The sequence below is a fragment of the Acipenser ruthenus genome, chromosome 33, assembly GCF_902713425.1.
Source record: "Acipenser ruthenus chromosome 33, fAciRut3.2 maternal haplotype, whole genome shotgun sequence".
Taxonomy (NCBI): domain Eukaryota; kingdom Metazoa; phylum Chordata; class Actinopteri; order Acipenseriformes; family Acipenseridae; genus Acipenser; species Acipenser ruthenus.
This window is the reverse complement of record NC_081221.1, coordinates 7754787-7778295: the sequence shown is the minus strand read 5'-3', so window position 1 is coordinate 7778295 and position 23509 is coordinate 7754787. Positions and strand designations below refer to the sequence as shown.

Sequence of the window (23509 nt, the reverse complement as noted above, 5' to 3'; positions counted from 1 at the left end):
GTCCTCGGTCGGCAAAGGAATAGCCTGGACTATAGGACGCATCCTGCACTCTACGCAAGTGCTTTTACTGGATGCGCCATTCGGGAGCCCCCTAGTTTACAATTTCTATGGCTACGGCACACGAATACATCAAGCGGACGCATCGCAATGTCTATTTATGGATCAGTTTTCATAATGCAGCTGTATATTTTTTGAGTCTGATTGTCATAAGAACGTAAGAACATAAGTTTACAAACGAGAGGAGGCCATTCAGCCCATCTTGCTCGTTTGGTTGTTAGTAGCTTATTGATCCCAGAATCTCATCAAGCAGCTTCTTGAAGGATCCCAGGGTGTCAACTTCAACAACATTGATAGTACGTTGTTGTAGTACTCTTTGTCATCTGTCATCATGGTTTCAAAACTTGACCTTTCTAACCGATAAAGTTTGGACTCTGGAGGCACTACGTGAACCCGGTGCAAAACAAGTACGGATAGCATCTCAAAATCTGTTGTATCCTGCATTTTGAAATTGATTAAGAAGCTGCACGCAAAATTGAGAGTGATTTACAGCTGGAGGTGGCGAATCGTAAAAAAAAAAAACAACATTGGACAACTACTTCTTTTAAAATGATGCTTCTGTATTAAATGTAAGTACTGTATACCAAGTTTGTTTACTGTTTTTAAGGATATTGATAGTACGCTGTTGTAGTACTATTTGTACAATACAGTACTGTGTATACTTTTTTGTTTTACACATCCATGTAGTATTAGTAAACAATATATATTGTTTTCATCAGTCTATCTAGCTATTTTCTACCGTGCTGTCTGAAGAAGGAAGAAGCTGAAAGAATAAATAGCAGATAAAGTATGATAACATTACTGTTTTAAGACTTAACCCCTGTATAAATTCTTGCTTCATTTTCTTTCACAGGACTTCCTAGTTATGTTTGTTCATCATCTAATCTCCATTTCAGTATTTGTATATTGCTATATTACCAATATGACACGAATCGCAAGTATTTGCGTGTACCTTCATGATATAGCAGACGTGTTTTTGGAGGTAAGAGAAGTAGATATAGATGATGTTTGTGTCATCCTGGGGACTAGAAATACACAGGTTGATAAAGTAGAAATATATATGTTGATAACCTAGAAATGTCCATTTTAAAACAGTTACAGAGGAAGAACGTAATATAAGAATTGCTTTAAAACTTAGAAGCTCCTACAAATCATTATAAACTTGTACTAAGGTGTAAAATACTCAAACTAAAAGACATTCAAGTTACAAAATGAGTAATAAACAACCAAACTTAGAGTAAGTTACAAAATGAGTAATAAACAACCAAACTTAGAGTAAGTAGCGGGGTTCCGAGAAATACAGCGTTGCACGACCCATGTGTTGCTACAACTGTTTACATAACACCTGTCATTTTTTGTTTCTTTGTTAACATCTTGACAGTGTTTTACACTTAACTTTAAAGTCTGTTTCAAAACTCTTTTCAAAATGTTTGCTCTAGTGCACTGTGGTAGGGTGTGGGAAGACACAAGACAGTCACACAGTTCAAATATGAAACGCCGGCACAGGCGCCCAGATTTATTAGGATGAGCTTGGTTGGCAGGTGTTTTCGTTATAGTTAGGGGCACTCTACCAACAATGGTATTGTGCCCCGTCTTCATACAACACACACATATGTTTAATCCAAAGGAACAATAAGTGAAAAGATGAAAGGAAAAAGGAAAACAAAATACTTTAAGGAAAAACTACAAAATAAAGTGTGCGGGTTTTGGTGGAAGCCCCGAGGAACAGGCACTGTTCTGCACCCTCTCATACACTGTGGGACGGCTCAGTCCCACTAAACTCACTAACTAAAAACAGTCTCACAGTAAATAAACCCGTGTGGCTTGCTTGCACTCCGGGTCTGTAAGCCTCACGCTGAATTGCCACTCTGTCTCTCTCTCTGACTGTTCAGGATTCGGCCGTGAAGTCACGCTCCACTATGTTTCCTGTATGAGCCAGAGATGATACAAAACAGCACCTTTTTATTAATTCATTCACCCTGTGTAGTCCCCCCCCCCCCCCCCCCAAGCCTGTCAACAAAACATTGCCTGACACCGTGGGAATACACGGAGAATACGAACCCCCTATAAGCTCCTGCATGCACCTGAGGGTCAGTCCAAATCCCTCCCCTCTCACATATCCTCCCCTTCAGAATGGCATCACCGGTCCATTCGAAAATCCTACACCTCTATGCCTTCTCGAGAGAAAAAATCTGCGTTTTGGTGCAGTTTCCCTGCTCGGTGGACAACCCTGAAGGCATAGGGCTGCAGTGCCAGGTACCACCGTGTGATATGGGCATTGTTATCTTTTATTCAGTGGAGCCATGCCAAGGGGGCATGATCTGTGATGAGGGTGAAGTGCCACCCCAGGAGGTAGTACCGGAGTGACTCGACTGCCCATTTTATTGCGAGACACTCCTTCTCGATGGTACTGTAGTTCTTCTCGCGGGGAAGGAGCTTCCTGCTGATATACAGGACCGGGTGCTCGCTTCCCCGCACCTCCTGAGACAACACTGCTCCGAGACCTGTCTCAGATGCATCCGTCTGTAGGGTAAACCTCCGACTAAAGTCCGTACTGCACAGCACTGGCTTGCTATACAGCCTCCTCTTCAAGGCGATAAAGGCCCTCTGACACGGCTCCGTCCACTGGACCGTATTTGGGGCAGCCTTCCGGGTTAGGTCTGTCAAGGGAGCGGCGAGAGTAGCAAAGTTTGGGATGTTACGATAATATCCTGCCCGTCCCAAGAAAGAGCGCACCTGGGTTTTTGTGGTAGGAGTCGGCCAGTCAGCCAAGGCTTTCACCTTTGCAACAAGCGGTCTGATCTGGCCGTCTCCTACCCGATACCCCAAATACTCAGACTCACTCTTCCCAATTGCACACTTCTTTGGGTTAGCAGTGAGCCCGGCCTCCCGCAAGGATTGCAGCACTGTCGCTACCTTACACAGATGACTCGGCCAGTCCTCACAGTGGATAACCACGTCATCTATGTAAGCATCGACGTACTGCTGATGGGGCCGCAAAATGCGATCCATCATCCGCTGGAAAGTGGCCGGCACTCCATGCAACCCAAAGGGCACGGTAGTAAACTGGTATAACCCGAAGGGAGTCGAAAACGCTGTTCTCTCCTGTGATTCTAGGGTCAGTGATATCTGCCAGTAACCCTTTGTTAAATCCAGTGTCGTCATAAAGTGAGCCGTGCCTAGACGCTCCAGCAATTCATCTACCCAGGGCATGGGATAAGCATCAAACTTTGATTTTCCATTGACTCTCCTAAAATCAATGCAAAATCGTGTCGACCCATCTGGCTTATCTACTAAAACGATTGGACTATTCCAGTCACTTTGGGACTCTTCTATTACCCCCAGCTTGAGCATTTCCTCAATCTCCGCTTTCACTACCTGCCTTTTACGTTCAGGTATGCAGTATGGCCTTTGACAAACTCGTGTCTACGGCTCAATTTCAATATGATGATGGGCTACCCGGGACTGGAGAGAACACGTCAGGAAAAGCAGCCATCAGATTGTGAACCTCACGTTTCTGTCTTGGTGTCAGATTATTACCAACCTGAACCGACCCCATCCTTGCCAAGACAGAAAGATCAGGTCCCAAATCAATGACGTCATCTGTGGGTGTTGCTAATGTCTCCCGTTGCACCCAAGGCTTCAGGAGGTTCACATGATAAATGTGCTTTTCCCTCCTTCGTCCCAGCTGGCAGACCTCGTAATCCACCATACCAACCCGGCATGTAACCTCAAAGGGTCCTTGCCACTTTGCCAGGAGTTTAGACTCAGAGCTGGGTAATAATAAAAGCACTTTATCTCCCGGCTGAAATGTGCGCAAACGGGCCCCTCTATTGTAATTGGTCTCTTGCCTGTGTTGTGACTGCTGCTGATTGTCACGAGCCCATTGACCTATAGACTCAAGACATCTGCGCAGATCCAACACATACCGGACCGTATTGGTCGAATTGTCCTGCTGTTCCTCCCACATCCCTCGTGGCACGGCTCTGGGGCTGGCACGTTGGCACTCTGGGCACTGCTCACAAAACCGCCTCATGTCGCCATCCAACCCCAGCCAATTGAACCGTGCCTCAAGTCTTGCTTTAGTTTTGTCCCTACCCAAGTGACCAGACAGGGGAACTGTGAGCCAAATGCAATAAATCTTCCTTAAAAGGCTTAGGGACAAGCAACTGGCGACGCACCTCCCCGGTCTGGTGCAATTTATCAACCCGATACAGCAGGTCATGGACTCCCTCCATTGCCAACCCTCATTCTTAGCGGCCCGGCGTTCCCTTTTTGTTTTACGGGGTTTAAATCTGTGACAAAACCAAGCCGGGTCGCGGAAGGGAAAGATATCTCCAATTACTTCCTCCTTCTCTGCCAATGGGGAAGGCGGGGCAACCACAGCCACTACCCAATCATTGAACTGCGGGCAGTCCCGCCCCAAAATGGCAACTGAGGAACCAATCCTACCTGTATGCGTGTTGTTTTAGTGCGAATTTGTAATGTTATCCATACCTTAGGGTAGGTGCGAATATCCCCACGTATACATTTAACCCTTTGCGTTCCATTGTCGGACTGGGTCCGACATTGCAATTATTCCTCACAGGTCCTTTGTCGGACTGGGTCCGACATCATTATAGCAACGCAATAAATGGGTGTTTAGTCGTTTTTTCTCCGGAAAAAGCCGAGAAAACCATTCAATTGCCTAGTGGTAGCAACAGGAGCCGAGACAAGTCGGGAAAAAAAAAAAAAAAAAAGGCGTATTTCATGAATAGTCATACATGGTATCAGGTATCAGATAATGGGCGTTCATAGTAAACAAGCTGGCTAAGTGCGTCAGCGCACTGAGACTATCATGGACATTTGCAGAGTTAATGTTAACCCATCCCAACAATTGTGTATGCCTTGCAAAGGACCATATGGACAGCTGGAAATACAAAATCAAAATGCATGGCTGAAATCGTGGTGCACACAGGAAGGCTTCACCTTTCTTTGAACATTGGAGCACTTTCTACAACAAGGACTATCTATACAGGTGGGACGGACTGCACTTAAACAGAAATTGAACCAATCTACTCGGAGAAAGGATCCTTTAGGCGGTGCAGAAGCATTTAAACTGGAAAGGAAGGGGGGAGAAAGGAAGGTGTCTGGCGCAGAAAGGCCATCATCTCTGCAAACTGCATTGCATCCATTCTGATGGGTTTTTTTTTCAGTTATCCCACTTGTTAAACCACGTGTGGTAGGGTGTGGGAAGACACAAGACAGACACATAGTTCCAATATGAAACGCCAGCACAGGTGCCCAGATTTATTAGGGTGAGCTTGGTTGGCAGGTGTTTTTGTTATAGTTCGGGGCACTCTACCAACAATAGTATTGTGCCCTGTCTTCATACAACACACACAGATGTGTAATCCAAAGGAACAACAGCGTAGGAATACCACAAGAATACGAACCCCCCTACAGGCTCCCACATGCACCTGACGGTCAGTCCAAACCCCTCCCCTCTCACATGCACTAATAATGTAAGGCCCACATTGTCAAACAGGTGACACAGCAATAATGATGGTCCAGAATAGAAAAGCCAGAGCACTTGTTATTTAGAAGACAGATCCTGCAGTGATTTAGAAGACAGATAGGAGGCTGTGTGGTCCAGTGGTTAAAGAAAAGGGCTTGTAACCAGGAGGTCCCCGGTTCAAATCCCACCTCAGCCACTGACTCATTGTGTGACCCAGAGCAAATCACTTAACCTCCTTCTGCTCTGTCTTTCAGGTGAGATGTAATTGTAAGTGACTCTGCAACTGATGCATACTTCACACACCCTAGTCTCTGTAAGGTGCACTAGAGCGGACATTTTGAAAATAGCTTTGAAACAGACTTTAAAGTTAGAAGTGTAACTAGAGTTGCCAGCAACTATAAGGTTTCCAAGGTACTAGCGAAGCGTGTTCCATAGTAAACATGGCCCTTTCTGCACTATCTAATGAGTAATAAGCCATTTGACCATTAGGAAAGGTCAGAGGTCACAGGCTAACATTATTTTATAGAGCAAACATGGGTTGCTATAAGTGTTCCATAGTAACTATGGCCCTATGTGCACTCTATAAGGAGTTATAATCAAGTTTTGCATTTGAACTTTAGGAGAGGCCAGGGGTCACTGGCATGGACATATTTTCATAGAGCATGTATGGCTTACTATATGTCTTACATAGTAACCATGACCCTATCTGCACTCTCTACGGAGTTATAAGCAACATTGGTCCATGTTGGCCATCTTGGATTGACGAAAACTCACCATTTGAATAACTTTTGATGCTCTCATGTTTAATAAGATCCCTGGAAAATTTCAGCTCAATCTGTCCAGCGGTTCTGGAGGAGTTGAATTTTAAAGCTAAAATGTATAAATCAAAAATGGCTGCTACGTGTCATGTCACTTGATATGTGTAATTGTACACCCCTCCTCAACATATGTGAGAAGTTTGAGGGCAATAGCAGGAATGTTTTTTGTTGTTTTAGTGTCTTCAAAATGAGTTACCAAAAATACAAAATCCAATATGGCTGCCAAACCATGTGACCTATTCGCTCCATTTTCAGGGTCAACTAGCCATAGTCATGTACCACCATACCAAACTGGGAGCGATTTCGTGCAGCGGTTTTCATTTTATGGGCTGTTAAAGTCCTTGGCAGACGATAAGAAATAACAATAGTGATAATCCTCTCATAAGAGAGGTCAAAGGGCACGGGCGATTAATGTTTTTGATAGAACACATATGGGTTCCTATATGTGTTCCATTGTAACAGTGGCCTTATCTGCATTCTATAAGGAGTTATCGACTACTTTCACTTTTGACCTCTGATGTCATAAACATGGCCGCCATTGACGAAAACTTTTTCTTTTAATAACTTTTAAAGATTGACCATTCATAAACATGTATAGCAAGTTTCAGAGCTCTATCATAAGTGGTTTCGGAGGAGAAGAGTTTTGAAAATGACAACATTTTGCAAAAATCCAACATGGCTTCCAAACCATGTGACCTACGTGCTCCATTTTGCTTCAGGGTCAACTTCCCATAGGTATCTACCAGCATTCCAAACGTCTCTGTGCAACGGTTTTCATTTTATGGGCTGTTAAAGATTCACCATTGCGGCGGAAGGAAAGAAAATAATAATAATAATAATAATCTCTTGAAGAACAATAGGCTTCCAGCCATTCTGGTAGGTCTCTACCAACATTGCACACCTAGATTTGGCAATATTTGACCATTCTTCTTTACAAAACTGTTCAAGCTCTGTCAAGTTCCTTGGGAGCGTGGATGGACAGCAATCTTCAAGTCATGCCACAGATTTTGGATTGGATTTAGATCGGGGCTCTGACTGGGCCACTCAAGGACATGTACCTTTTTGTTCCTTAGCCACTCCAGTGTAGCTTTGGCTGTGTACTTTGGGTCGTTGTCATGCTGAAAGGTGGACTTCCGTCCCAGTTTCAGCTTTCTTACAGAGGGCAGCAGGTTTTCCTCAAGGACTTCTCTGTACTTTGCTCCATTCATTTTCCCTTCTATCCTGACAAGTGCCTCAGTCCCTGCCAATGAGAAGCATCCCAATAACATGATGCTGCCACCACCATGCTTCACAGTAGGGATGGTGTTCTTTGGGTGATGTGCTGTGTTGGGTTTGCGCCAAACATAACGCTTTGCATTAAGCCAAAAAGTTCCATTTTAGTTTCGTCAGACCACAAAACTTTTTGCCACATGGCTACAGAATCTCCTGAGTGTTTTTTTTGTATACTTCAAACAGGATTCAAGGGGGGATTTCTTGAGTAATGGCTTCCTTCTTGCCACCCTACCATACAGGCCAAATTTGTGGAGTGCTTGGGATATTGTTGTCACATGCACACACTGACCAGTCTTGGCCATAAAAGCCTGTACCTCTTGCAAAGTTGCCATTGGCCTCTTGGTAGCCTCTCTGATCAGTCTCCTTCTTGCTCGATCATCCAGTTTGGAGGGACGGCCTGATCTAGGCAGGGTCTTGGTGGTGCCATACACCTTCCACTTCTTAATACTCTTCTTGACCGTGCCCCAAGAGATATTCAAGGCCTTTGATATTTTTTTATACCCATCCCCTGATCTGTGCCTTTCAACAACTTTGTCCCGGAGTTCTTTTGAAAGTGCCTTGGTGCCTTGGTGCTCATGGTTGAGTCTTTGCTTTGAAATGCACTACCCAGCAGAGGGAACCTACAGGAACTGCTGAATTTATCCTGAAATTATGTGCATCACTACAATTTAACACAGGTTGCTTGTTTGGTTGTTAGTAGCTTATTGATCCCAGAATCTCATCAAGCAGCTTCTTGAAGGATCCCAGGGTGTCAGCTTCAACAACATTACTGGGGAGTTGGTTGCAGACCCTCACAATTCTCTGTGTAAAAAAGTGCCTCCTATTTTCTGTTCTGAATGCCCCTTTATCTAATCTCCATTTGTGACCTCTGGTCCTTTTTTCTACTTTCAGGTCGAAAAAGTCCCCTGGGACGACATTGTCAATTCCTTTTAGAATTTTGAATGCTTGAATCAGATCACCGCATAGTCTTCTTTGTTCAAGACTGAATAGATTAAATTCCTTTTAAACCCGGGATAATTCTGGTCGCTCTTCTATGCACTCTTTCTAGAGCAGCAGTATCCTTTTTGTAACGAGGTGACCAGAACTGAACACAATATTCTAGATGAGGTCTTACTAATGCATTGTAAAGTTTTAACATTACTTCCCTTGATTTAAATTCAACACTTTTCACAATATATCCGAGTATCTTGTTGGCCTTTTTTATAGCTTCCTGTCACAAAGACGGCCGGAGTGGGTGGCGTCAGACCAGAGCCAGGAAATAAAACAACAAGAGAGAGGTGGAGTTTGGTGGAGCTGAGCGAATGGTCTCGCTCAGCATTTAATAAATAAACAGAACAGCAAAAATAAAAAGGTTGTAACACAAAAACACAGGGCACGGCACTTGCGGCCAAAATAAACAGGTAAACAAAAACGAACAGACACTTAACAAACGGTGCACGGAGACAAACAAACACGGTGAGTACAAATAACTTATATTTACTTTCTTTCACTTTTAGTTACTCCTTCTCCACACCCGTTCTCCACTCACCGAACACGCAACCCCGAGTGAGTGCTACGTGTCTCTATATATACTGTTGTGCTGGGATTCAATTACTAATTAATTATTCACTTGAATCCCAGCACGTGAATTCATTACGTGCAACCCCGTGCTCACATATTATTACATACTTTAAATGCACGTGAAGTGCAATCCCGTGCCTAAATATAATTATACAATTTTAAATCACACGTGAAACACAGACCCGTTTATATCCCGTGTACCAATGACTATACACCAACATTTAACACACCACACGCAACATATAACAGAAAATACACACAGGGGCGGGCACTTCGTCACACTTCCCCACATTGACTAGATGAAGACATTTTTCAGTATCTCCCATATGATATTTATAATGCACATTTTTATTGCCTACGTGCAGTACCTTACACTTTTCTCTATTAAATTTCATTTGCCATGTGTCTGCCCAGTTCTGAATGCTGTCTATAACATTTTGAATGACCTTTACTGCTGCAACAGTGTTTGCCACTCCTCCTATTTTTGTGTCCTCTGCAAATTTAACAAGTTTGCTTACTATACCAGAATCTAAATCATTAATGTAGATTAAGAATAGCAGAGGACCAAATACTGATCCCTGGGGGTCACCACTGGTTACCTCGCTTCATTTTCAGGTTTCTCCTTGTGGCGGAGTGTCCCGCCCCTATTTATTATTATTTGTATTTTTGTTTGCGGCGTGGGTAAAAGTGCCGCGTCTTTTATTATTATATTTAAAAACCCCGTGAGGATGCATGGCTGATCAGCTACTGATTATTTAACTAGCTGACAGTCATGCATCCTTACCAAACGCGTGCAGACTCTGGCCGAGGGATAATAAGATAATTACCAACTAGTTAATCCCTCGGCCAGAGTATATAAACCTGCAGCTCTCTGCACTTGTTGTTGGGTGTACAGAGGAGAGTACGGGGAGCGGAGAGAGCGAGTAACATTGAAAAAAACTATTGCTAAAATGTGCTGGATTACCCAGCACATCACTTACTTGTTTGTTTGTTCATTCGTTTGGCCCTCGTGCCCTTTTGTTTTGTGTTTTGTTAAATCTTTTGTTTTGTTTATTATTAAATACGCTGAGTGCCGCAGCATTCAGCTTCACCCGTCCATCCACTGTTTTGGTTTGAGTTACTTCCTGGTCCGTGACGTCATCAACCTCACCACTGCGAGCCAGACTGTCACACTCCTCCAATCAGTACTTTCTGTTTTCTACATGTTAACCACTCCCTAATCCATGTGCATGCATTTCCTTGAATCCTTACTGCCAAACCTTCAAACACAGCCCTAAAACTATAAAAATTGCTATTGCCAAACCTATGATCAAGACTGGTACATATTCGACAACATGAAGTGTAAATTATGAGTGTCTTCTCGGACTCTGTGGCCGAGCTGTCGTTGAGTGGTGTGTGAGTGGGTACGTCACAGACCAGAAACAGAAACCAAACAGATAATGGCGGTGGTGAAACTGAGCGCTACGGCGCTCAGCTATTTTATTAAATAAACAAAACAAATGATTTGAACAAAACACACTAAACAAAAAGGCGCGTTGGCTAAACAAATAAACAAATAAGTATCGTGCTGATGAAAACCAGCACGCTTAGCAGTTGTTTCTATACCTTCTTTCTATCTCTCCTTGCTCGCTCTCCCATACTCTCCTCTGTACACTCTCCCTTTTATGCAGATAGCTGCAGGCTTTTATATTCTGGCCGAGGGGTTAGCTAGCTATTAATTAATTATTACCCCTCGGCCATAGTCTGCACGAGTTTAGTAAGGATGCGCGACTGTCAGCCAGTTAAATAATCATTAGCTGATCAGTCACGCATCCTCACAAGGTTTTTAAAATGATAAAACAATAACAAATAAGTGGCGCTTCGCCGTAATATAAACATGTCATAAATAAATAATAAACAAAAGGGCGTTACACTCCACCACAGACTCCCATATTTTTTCTTTCATCTTGTAATTGTGATGACCTTTGTCATAAGCTCTCTGTATTTTTCAATGGCAAATATCATTTTTTTTCCACCGTCATTTTGAATACTGCTTCACCCTGGTGGACATATGCATTGAAGCTTTTCTCTGATTGGCCAATCCTAATTGTCGCGTGAAGAAATTGCAAAAAATAGGATTCAATCATATTTATTTCACACCACTCCCACGTCGTCTGTGCTATGAAAGATACTTCTCAAAAGTATAGGTTCTATTGATTTTGTCTGGTGTGTAACACCATTTACTTACAAATGAAAACCCGCCTGTGTTCTCTAACTTTAACAAGTGTGCATCTCTTTTTGAAAAAATCAGTAATCTACTCTTTGGAGTAAAACGAAGTACTATTAAAAGGCTGCCGACCCTTGATTCTTTCAAGACACCCAGACCTTATAACATGTTATAATCCAGGCCTCAGACGCTGAAGTCTATTGAATTGATGTTAAAGGCAGCGGATCTGAATTCCATCATTGCTTAACTGATTTCTAAAGAGTTTGTGCCTATGAAAATCAAATAGTGCATGTTAGTCTATTTAGATTATGTGTGTTTGTAGACATATGAAAACCCAGGAAGGTTAATATTTCAATGAATTAAATAATATTTACATATTTTAAAGCACATTCTTTTGTTTTGGATCCACAGGCTGCGAAGATGGCCAACTACTGCAAACAGCAGAGACTCTGCAATGCTCTGTTCGGGGTGTTTGCTGTAGTCTTCATGGCTACACGCTTAGGTTTTCTACCCCTTGTGTAAGTAGCCTTTTAAATATGTAACGAAAAACTTGGTATGGGTATAAAGTATCACAGTTATTTGATGTATTTTTCTTTGTTTCTTTGTTTCATTACTAAAATAACCTCAATATATTCAATGACAAACATTTCACCTGTGCCTTCACTGTTGAAATGAGTTTTGGTTCACATACATCTATCTCTGGGCACTGTGGATTCCACCCCCAGTGGTAAAGTGTCAAGGATCTGTAAATGGTCCCTCTAACAGAGTAGAGATGTGTGAGTGGATTTGCTGCTATGCAGGCAGGAGATCGAGACTGAGGTTTTAGTAGACACGCCTGCAGGCGCGCAGATGTTATTTATAAACAAACTGACGTGACACTACCAGCGATGGCAGCGTACTGAGGACATACATGGAAATGCACAAAAGCACAAATAAAACACTGTAATACATGCCCTCCTTGCTATATTTTAGGGGTTCCACACAGTGATCGCGATTTCAACTTGCTTACTCTTTGGTATCCAGCCCCGGTTCACACACACGACTGTCAGTGAATTTCAGCTTCCACTTCATAACAAACTACGACTCTGGAATACAGCTGGTATACTGTAGTGTAACTATTAATCTATCCCCCTGAAACACCTGTCCCAATGGTATTTCTTACTATAAGCCTTTTTCCATCCAACTTTTAAGCTCAGTAAAACTTATGCGAATAAGAAAATACACCCGACAAATGCTATGGAAAACTGTTTAAGTCAACTTTTAAGAAGTTTTTACTCACATGACAAGCTCGCTCGTTTTGTTTTTTACTCGCAGCGACATTTTATTCGACACTTGCATGTAAACTGTAACGAGTGTATTTCTGGTCCTAGCGCCCTTCTTCGCCATTCCAGTGACGTCACATTGTTTAATGCGCATGCTCTAGTAAGTTCTCCAAAAAGGAGAGAGTTTTATTTTGTTTTGTAATTTTTGTTTAACAATTGGTGACTCTGTGTCCCCATGACAGGACACATTGAAACTGAATAAACACACTGGTCCCGCCCTGTTTAGACCTTATTTCTGTTGTCTGAGTGTATCTGCAACACTAGATGACCGCTGTGAAAAAACCTGCTGAGTACTGTGGTAAATAACACCCCACTTTGCCACACTACATATAATTGCTTTTCTGTCCCCATTAGGTTTGGCAGGTCTATCTACTATGAGAGCTGGGAAGTGATAGGACCGTTCCCCAGCTGGTATTTCATCAATACCATTGTCATCTTGCTATTGATTCTGCATATCTACTGGTCCTGTCTCATCATTGCTATGATGATTAAAGCTTGGCACAAGGGCAAGGTACAGTACTCAGCATATCAGATTCTGCTGATATAGGGGTGTGGCTGTCTGTGTGTACATGCGTCCATCTGTGGGTTACACATTTTTCCATATATCTGAAAACCGATTGTCCAGGTGTCATTAAACTTGGTGTTAACTTTATTTATCTCAACTTACTGAGAATATAAGATTCTGGGGATTAATGGGCTTTCTGTCCGCTCATCTACCGGTCTTTGCCACACTTACACGTTTGTGATTAAACATTCACCCTGGAGAAAGACTTAACACATTGTGATTAAACATTCACCTGCTATACTACTTCTGTACTATTCTGTACATAACATACATGTCATGTTCATCAACTTTTTAATCATACTTTTAAAATTGACGGCCGTGGCAGGGGATGCATGTTACTGTCATGCTTGTTGTATAACGGATGTTATGTTATGCATTTTGGGTGAGAGGACCACAAAACAGAGCTGCTCATTCTGAAATGATGACTTTTATAATAAGCTGTTTTAACTTATCATAAATCACAAACTGATATTGTTGCAATACCAGGAAAATACTATTAAACATAAAACAAAGCATGTTCTGTTTTTTTAACTTTAGAATTGAGCCATCTGTTATATGCGAGGGATATAAACTAAATATATTTTGACAAATCCTCAACAGCGATTCATACATGATTTAAATGTAACACAACCGGTGGTTTTCTTCAAAAGTGAAATAGTCCACACTTCAAAAATATGTCCCTAGAGTAATTAGTTTTCTATGTTTCAGGTCTCCAAAGATGATCGCAGTGATGTGGAAAGCTCAGAGGGAGAGACTGAACAAGTCAAGCAGAGCCACTGAGAGCCTTTTACATGACTCTTGTATCATTCTAAATTCCAAGCCATTCCATAAAATATATATATTTTTTAAATTAAAAACTCTATTGCATGTAATAATTTGATCAATGTTGTATTCACTTTATATATATATATAAAAAAAAAAGTGATTGAAACTTGCAACAGGATACTGTGACGGTATACCCCTGCTGTTGTGTTTATTTGTGTTGATTTGTGTTATTACTGTTATTTAAATATACTGTTTTGTGTTTTATTGTTCTAGTTTAATGTAGTTTGGCAGAGATGATGTTTGCTTCTCGCCTCTGCCAGACTACATCTCCTGAGAATGTGTGGTCGGCAGCTAAGGAGTTACTGACAAATTGGCTGTTGGCCGAGCAGATGAGAACCTGTGCAGAAGGTGGTTGAGGGATAAACTAGGTTATTAAGGCCAGTCAATCCCTCGACCATGATATAAAAACCAGAAGCTTTTGCTGACCAGGGTTGAGTGTTCAGGTAGTAAAAACGAGAGAGAGTAAAATAAAGAAATAATAATTGCTACACGTGCTGGTTCTACACACTTGTTAAGCAGTGTTTGTCGGGGTCCCCGAGTGGCTCATCCAGTTAAAGCGCTGCGGCTGGGAGCGCAGGGTGAGTCTCACAGCTCGGGGGACCCCGGCACTTTGCATCCAGGCTGTGCAAAGAGGCCGAACTTTGCTGGGGACTCGAAGGGGGCGTCACATTGGCTCTGACGCTCGCGGGGGTGGGGGATGGGAAACAGGCAGGGGACTCCTTCTCCTCATTGTGCAACAGCGAACCCTACTGGCCAAAAAGGAGGGCTGGTCTCTGTTCTCCGGGATCGGTAGCCCGTCCAGCTGTGCTCTGGATTGCCATAAAATCGAGGCTTGAGAGATCGGAGGCAGTGCCGGTGTCACGGGAAATTGGTAGACCATGAAATATGTAGATATCGCCTACACAAATTTCTGAATTTAAAGGGAGGGTTAGCACTTTCACTGTTATTATTATTTATTTCTTAGCAGACGCCCTTATTCAGGGCATCTTAAAATTGTTACAAGATATCACATTTATACAGTTGGATTTTTCCTGGAGCAATCTACCTTGCTCAAGGGTATAGCAGCAGTGTCCCCACCTGGGACTGAACCCATGACCCTCCAGTCAAGAGTCCAGAGCCCTAACCACTACTCCACACTGCTGCCCTGTTAAAACAGATATGACTCAATGATTCAAATACAAAAAACTTTATTTACACCGAGTGGAGAACACATAGGACTCAATGATTCAAACACAAAAAACTTTATTTACATCGAGTAGACAAAAAATATATATAGTCTACTGCATTTGAATATTTAATTACATGTATAGTTTTATTGTATTTTTCAAATAGTTATACTGTGCATTTAACACATTTTAACTTTTTTTTTTATTAATTTGTTTTCAATATGTTGTACCACACCTCGCTGCTTCACAATATGCAGCATAAGTTTGCAATGTATTTTTCTATGGTAAACATTTATAAGAGCTGTACTGATAAGTGTTAGAACATAAGAACATAAGAACATAAGTTCAGGAAATTAGTGTTCAGGAAATAATAGTTCAGCAGGGGTGAGTAGCATTGCAGATGAAACGTGATTTTATGTCATTTGCAATATGTTTTAAATTCACAATAACATAAGAACATAAGAACATAAGAACATAAGAAAGTTTACAAACGAGAGGAGGCCATTCAGCCCATCTTGCTCGTTTGGTTGTTAGTAGCTTATTGATCCCAGAATCACATCAAGCAGATTCTTGAAGGATCCCATGGGGTCAGCTTCAACAACATTACTGGGGAGTTGGTTCCAGACCCTCCCAATTCTCTGTGTAAAAAAAGTGTCTCCTATTTTCTGTTCTGAATGCCCTTTATCTAATCTCCATTTGTGACCAATGGTCCTTGTTTCTTTATTCAGGTCGAAAAAGTCCCCTGGGTCGACATTATCAATACATTTTAGAATTTTGAATGCTTGAATCAGATCATCGCATAGTCTTCTTTGTTCAAGACTGAATAGATTCAATTATTTTAGCCTGTCTGCATACGACATGCCTTTTAAACCCGGGATAATTCTGGTCGCTCTTCTTTGCATTCTTTCTAGAGCAGCAATATCCTTTTTGTAACAAGGTGACCAGAACTGAACATAATATTCTAGATGAGGTCTTACTAATGCATTGTAAAGTTTTAACATTACTTCCCTTGATTTAAATTCAACACTTTTCACCATATATCCAAGCATGTTGTTGGCTTTTTTTATAGCTTCCCCACATTGTCTAGATGAAGACATTTCTGAGTCAACATAAACTCCTAGGTCTTTTTCATAGATTTGCCACTCCTCCTATTTTTGTGTCGTCTACAAATTTAACAAGTTTGCTTACTATACCAGAATCTAAATCATTAATGTAGATTAGGAATAGCAGAGGACCTAATACTGATCCCTGTGGTACACCACTGGTTACCTCGCTCCATTTTGAGGTTTCTCCTCTAATCAGTACTTTCTGTTTTCTACATGTTAACCAATCCCTAATCCATGTGCATGCATTTCCTTGAATCCTACTGCGTTCAGTTTGAGAATTAATCTTTTATGCAGGACTTTGTCAAAAGCTTTCTGGAAATCTAAATAAACCATGTTGTGGTAGGGTGTGGGAAGACACAATACAGACACACAGTTCAAATATGAAACGCAGGCACAGACGCCCAGATTTATTAGTTTGCGCTCGGTTGGCAGGTGTTTTGTTATAGTTCAGGGCACTCTACCAACAATGGTATAGTACCCCGTCTTCATACAACACACACAGGTGTGTAATCCAAAAGAACAATAAGTAAAAAGGCGAAATGGAAAAAAGAAAACAAAATACTTTAAGGAAAAACTACAAAATAAAGTGGGCGGGTTTTTACCGTGGCTCGTTGCTCCCTCTAGCGGTGGGAGCCCCGAGGAACAGGCACTGCTCTGCACCCTCTAATACACTGTGGGATGGCTCAGTCCAGCCAAACTCACTCACTAAAACAGTATCCCAATAAATAAACCCGTGTGCCTTGCTTGCACCCCCGAGTCTGTAAGCCTCACGCTGAAGTGCCACTCCGTCCCTCCGAGTCACTTCTCCAGAGCCTCTGACTGTTCAGGATTCGGCCGTGAAGTCACGCTCCACTATGTTTCCTGTATGAGCCAGAGAGGATACAAAACAGCACCTTTTTATTAATTCATTCACCCCGTGTAGTCCCACCCCCCAGCCAATGTCAGAACGTCAGCCGATTTCCTCACAGCTCGTCCCGTCATAACACATTACCTGACAGCGTGGGAATACACGGAGAATACGAACCCCCTACAGGCTCCCGCATGCACCTGACGGTCAGTCCAAATCCCTCCCCTCTCACACATGTCATATGCTTTGCAATTATCCATTGTCAATGTTGCATCCTCAAAAAAATCAAGCAGGTTAGTTAGACACGATCTCCCTTTCCTAAAACCATGCTGACTGTCTCCCAGTATACTGTTACCATATAGGTAATTTTCTATTTTGGATCTTATTATAGTTTCCATAAGTTTACATATAATAGAAGTCAGGCTTATTAGTCTGTAGTTACCTTGTTCGGTTTTGTCACCCTTTTTGTGGATAAGTATTACGTCTGTCGGTACAATCCCTGTTTCAAGAGACTGTTGCATGATCTTGGTTAGTGGTTTGTAAATAACTTCTTTCATTTCTTTGAGTACTATTGGCCTAGGGGATTTGTTTATTTTAAGAGCTCCTAGTCTCTTTAACACTTCTGCCTCTATTATGCTAAAGATATTTAAAACTGGATAGGAACTGGTCGACATGTGGGGCATGTTGTCTGTATCCTCCTTCGTAAAAACTGTGAAAAGTAATCATTTAATATATTTGCTATTTTTTTTCTTCATCTATGATTTTGCCATTTGTGTCTCTTAGACATTTAACCTCTTCTTTGAATGTTCTCTTGCTGTTATAATATTGGAAAAACATTTTGGAATTGGTTTTAGCCCCCTTAGCAATGTTCATTTCTATCTCTCTCTTGGCCTTTCCAACTTCCTTTTTGACTTGTGTTTGCAGTTCCAATTACTCTTTCTGTGTACTTTGTTTTTGGTCCCTTTTAAACGCTCTGTAAAGTGTCTTTTTTCCTTGAATATTTTTTTTAATTGATCTATTAAACCATTTTGGCCATTTTGTTTTAGATTTAGATTTGTCTACTTTTGGGATGTAATTGTTTTGCGCCTCTAGTACTACATTTAAAAAAAAAACAGCCACCCTTTTTTTGTGTTTTTTTTTTCTTCATCCAGATTTAACACCTGGGCTTCAAGACTATTTCTTATTTATAGCACTACCCCTCCGTCTCTTCTGTCCTGCCTGTCTTTCCTATACAGTGTGTACCCACTAATATTATATTCATCTCCATCACTCTCAGACAACCAAGTTTCTGTAACACCTATCACATCGTAGTTACTTGTTAGTGCAGTAGCTTCAAGTTGTAACATTTTGTTTCTGAGACTTCAAGCATTTAGATAAATACATTTAATGGCTGTCTGTGGCAGTGTGACCCGTCCTTGTGTGTATTTGTGTTATATGTTGCAATATGTATAGATATTGGTGCACAGGATATAAATGGGTCTGTGTAGCATGAGTGATTTAAAATATGTAGTATTTAGGCTCAGGGATTGCACTTCACGTGCATTTAAAGTATGTAATAATCTGTGAGCACGGGATTGCACAAATTAGTTCACATGCTGGGATTCAAGTGAATAATTAATTAGTAATCGAATCCTGGCACAACAGTATATATAGATGCACATTTCACTCACTCGCGGTTGTGTGTTTGGTGAGTGGAGAACGGGTGTGGAGAAGGATGAAATAAAAAGTAAAGTAAATATAAGTTGCTTGGACTCACCGTGTTTGTTTGGCTGTTCATCCACTATTTGTTTAGTGTTAATCCGTTTTGTTTATCTATTTATTTTGGCCTCAAGTGGCATGTGCTGTTTTTGTTTTGATCTTTTATTTGTTTCAATTAAACACACTGAGCACTGCAGCATCTCAGTTTCACTTGCCACTACTGCTTGTCTGTGTACTCCTTTCTGGCCTGACGTCACCCCTACAGCCAGCCTGTTCACACTGTTTTACCTGAGTTGTTGCCGTTGTTTTGATGTAGTCTCCCTTCTGTTTTTTTGTTTTCTCCCCCCTTCCTTTCTAGTTTAAATGCTTCTGAACCTCCTCAAGGAGCCTTTCTCCAAATAGATTGGTTCCCTTTTTGTTTAAGTACAGTCCGTCCTGCCTATATAGATAGTCCTTGTTGTAGAATGTGCTCCAATGTTCAAGAAAGATGAAGCCATCCTGTGTGCACCACAATTTCAGCCATGCATTTTGATTTTGTATTTCCAGCTGTCCGTATGGTCCTTTGCAAGGTGCCGGCAGTATCCCAGAAAATACCACAGTTTTGGTCTTGTCTTTTGATTTCCTTCCTAGCTCTCTAAATTTGTTTTGCAGGGATCTTGGCCTGTCTCTTCCAATATTGTTTGTACCGATGTGGATGACTACTACCAGGTCGTCTCCTGTTCATTCTAGGAGCCTGTCCACTTTCTCAGTGTTGTGCTTGACAGAGGCTCCTGGAAGGCAGCACACTGTTGTAGTAAGGGGGTCCAAACTGCGAACTGAACTTGCTGTGTTTCGCAATATGGAGTCCCCAACAATCATGACCTCCCTTCTTTTTGCTGCCTGGCCAGCACATTTTATAGGGTCCTGGATGTTGTTCCTTTCATTCTCTTGATGTTGGTTTTGATCATCTATATTTTGAAGTGGCTCAAATTTGTTGGATGTCTGGATTTCTGGTGGTTGTGTTTATTTCTGGTGGTTGTGTTTGACAAAGTTTCTTTTTTTCCCTGCTTCTGCCTACCTGAACCCAGCTGTTTTGACCATCTTCCATCTCCCTGGTGGCTTTCAGTCTGCTAGGGGTACTGACTTCCATGAATTGTATGAATTGTGGGTGTGCCAGCTCCTCAAGCTCCTGTTGCTGTCTTATTTCCTGCAGCTCCATTTCTAGCATACTTACTAGTTTAAGCAAGTCCTGGATCGTGCAGCACTTTACACACACTTGGTTGAGCTCTACTGGGTTTTCTCGGATTTCCCACATCATGCAGGTGTCGCAGATTAGTGGCTTGAAGACCATGTTATTTTTTTATTTTTTATTTTTTTTGGAAGTTTAGTTTAGCTGTCAACCTGCTTTCAAACTGCTTCTAACTGCTCTGTACTTTTCCACGACTGTACTTCTCCCATGCTGTCGCTTCCACACGCTGTCGCTGGGAAGACTGCCTGGCTTTTGTTTGTATCTGTGTTGTGCTGCTGGCTCCGCCCTTCCCCCGTGTCTCAGAATGGCGGCAAATTTGAATCAGCTGCTCTGAGCTTCAGCTTGTTATCAGAAAAAGACACAGCTGTTAGACTTTAAGCTGCAGTGTTTTCTGGTTAAAGCAATTAAAGATGTAATTTCTCCTCACTGCTTCTAACTGCTCTGTACTTTTCCACGACTGTACTTCTCCCACGCTGTCGCTGTCGAGGTGGTGGTGGAGGCGGCGCTGATCCTTGGCTGCTCGGTGGGGCTTGAGGGCTCAGTAATCCGGTACGTGCGGAGACCAGGGAGTCCTCGTAATCCTCTGCTAGTTTGACGGCGGCCTCCAGGGAGTCTTTGTAATCCTCCACCAGTTTGATGGCGGCCTCCAGGGTGTCCGGGTTTCCCCCGTAATGTTCAGCCGCTGGAAGATAGCCTGCTTGACCAGGTCATACTGGCTGGCCTCCTCATTAGTCATGGCCTGGTATGCGGCTTGGGCCTCCTCGCTAAGTTGACTCGCCCAGTAGTCCTTCGGCCATAATGCAGTGGTGGTCAACCGCTCGAAGGCAACCAAGTACTCCTCTGGGTCATCCTTCACCGTCATCTTCTGCGCCTGTGTTTTAGGGGGTGCTATTACGAATTCTGCTGGTACTTGGGGTGCGTGTCCGAGTCCAACCCTCTCGATTAGCGCCGTGTACCTCTCCTCCCACTGTCTCTCCTCCGTCTCCCGTCTCTGTTCCAGCGCTTGCAATAGCGCAGTGAGCATTGCAACGTCCATATCACCCGTTCTGACACCACGTGTGGCAAAGTGGTTTGCAGTGTGCAAGTGTAGTGGTGATGTAGTGCTCCAACAACGACAAACAACAGAGTTCACGGTCCAAACAAGTCTTTATTTGTAAGCCTGGTCTGGCGACCAGAAATAATAATACAACGATGTGTATCGCCAGTAAATAAACCCTGGGGTTCAGTCCTGAAATAATAATACAAAAACAAAGACACACAACACAGACACGGTCACTTCTCCCAGTAGTGAGTACTCTTAGTGCAGGTGTGGTGAATTACAACAATAGAGGAACATCGGTGCAGTGTAGTCCGGCTAGAAATTGCCTTACAGACATCAAAAAGGATATTGCTGCTCTAGAAAGAGTGCAAAGAAGAGCAACCAGAATTATCCCGGGTTTTAAAGGCATGTCATATGCAGACGGGCTAAAATAATTGAATCTATTCAGTCGAACAAAGAAGACTATGCGGTGATCTGATTCAAACATTCAAAATCCTAAAAGGTATAGACAATGTCGACCCAGGGGACTTTTCGGACCTGAAAAAAGAAACAAGGACCAGGGGTCACAAATGGAGATTAGATAAAGGGGCATTCAGAACAGAAAATAGGAGGCACTTTTTTATACAGAGAATTGTGAGGGTCTGGAACCAACTCCCCAGTAATGTTGTTGAAGCTGACACCCTGCGATCCTTCAAGAAGCTGCTTGATGAGATTCTGGGATCAATAAGCTACTAACAAGCAAATGAGCAAGATGGGCTGAATGGCCTCCTCTCGTTTGTAAACTTTCTTATGTTCTTATGTTCTAAGCATTGGATGTCACAAAATTTTCTGTTGAATTCAAATAAAACAGAGGTTGTGCTAGTGGTCTCACAGAACCAACTAAAAGGAAATGTGGGATTACATGACCTCGACCCTTGCAGTCTCTCATCAAAACTTAAACTAGAAATTAAGAGTTTGGGACTCATATTAGGGAAGGTACTAAAGTATCTTTTTATCATTTGAGAAATATAGCCAAACTTAGACAGCCAGGAAGCAAACCTGCTCTCCTTTGTCTGTGACTCACTCTGCACAGCAGGTGGTCGTGCCTTTACCAAGTGAACCTCTCAGCGAACACTATAGCTCATTTTCATGTGTCAAAATCCAGGGCTATTTGCCACCCATCCTTTACTACAGTAAAGCATTATTTCCAGACATGACTTTAAACAGCTGGTACTGTTTAGAAGTTTGACAGCTGTTACCACCAGCTCACCCCCCAAGACACTCCAGGGAGTAAGTGATAACAAACTCACAGAGAGCGAACCAGGCTGAGGCAGGAGTGGTGTCCCATTTCACATAGGGGGTGGGTATAGGGAAAGAAGCCTCTGGAAATAACCATGGTGCTCCCTGACATGGTGTGACATGATGGTCGTGTGTGGTGACATCAGGTCAGAATGCAGGAAGAAACACAGGCACTGCAGGTACGGTGCCAAGGCGCTTGCACCGTTTTATTTTTAAATAACAAAAATAAATAAAAGGTTTAAACAAAAAGACTTGCTCTCAGAGCAAAATAAAAGGTTTAAACAAAACAAAATCACGAACACAAAATAAACAATAAATGGTCCAGGTCAGGCTGGGCAGTAGCCTTCACTGATCCTGTATTTACTTTTAAGTTTAGTTTTTTTTTTCGCTCGCTCTCTCCACTCTCGTTCCTCCTCTTGAACACCCACTTGGAACCGGGAGCGCTGTAGGTTTATATGCAGGTGACCATCTCTCGATTTAGCAACAAATGAATCACTTAATTAATTCGGGAGATGGCCACCTTCTGCACGAGGCTTTTAATTATTCCCGGCAGAGGACGAGTACCCACTCTCGCCTCTGCCAGAACACACTTTAAAATAAAACAATAAACAAACAAAACACACGGCTACACCGTCATATTTAAATACAAAAACAATACAGACGGCGCTTCGCATTCATATAAATACAATAATAAATAATAACAATAATCATAAATTATAATAAACCAGAAATACAAAATAATAAACTGCACAGGGGCGGAGGGGGAGACCCTGTTCTAAAAATAAATAAACAAAACAATGTACAGGGCTCCTCGCCCTGTTACACATGGCTACAAATGAAAGCAACAGCTGAGTGTGGGCCATCTAAACATAACAAAGAGAGGAGATAGAAAGCGTGGGGAAGCGGGCTGCTGTATTCTGTGCACAATGTGTGTCAGCTCCCCCTTTTATCTCAAGATGTTCTACCGGGACACAACCACCTGCTTGATTGGCAGGATGTCCAAATTTTGTCCTTCCACTCCTGGT

General features: G+C 42.3%; 1 protein-coding gene across 1 annotated transcript in view; it reads left to right on the top strand.

The window, feature by feature from the left end:
- Positions 1-14147, top strand: part of LOC117433315 (ceramide synthase 6-like) — a 62785-nt gene extending 48638 nt beyond the window's left edge. Inside the window, exons 7-10 of the mRNA XM_059006767.1 lie at positions 911-1039; positions 11822-11928; positions 13087-13243; positions 14006-14147. Of these exons, the coding sequence (XP_058862750.1) occupies positions 911-1039; positions 11822-11928; positions 13087-13243; positions 14006-14077 (465 nt within the window). The 3' untranslated portion in view covers positions 14078-14147. The remainder of the gene's footprint in view (positions 1-910; positions 1040-11821; positions 11929-13086; positions 13244-14005) is intronic.
- Positions 14148-23509: the final 9362 nt, after the last annotated feature.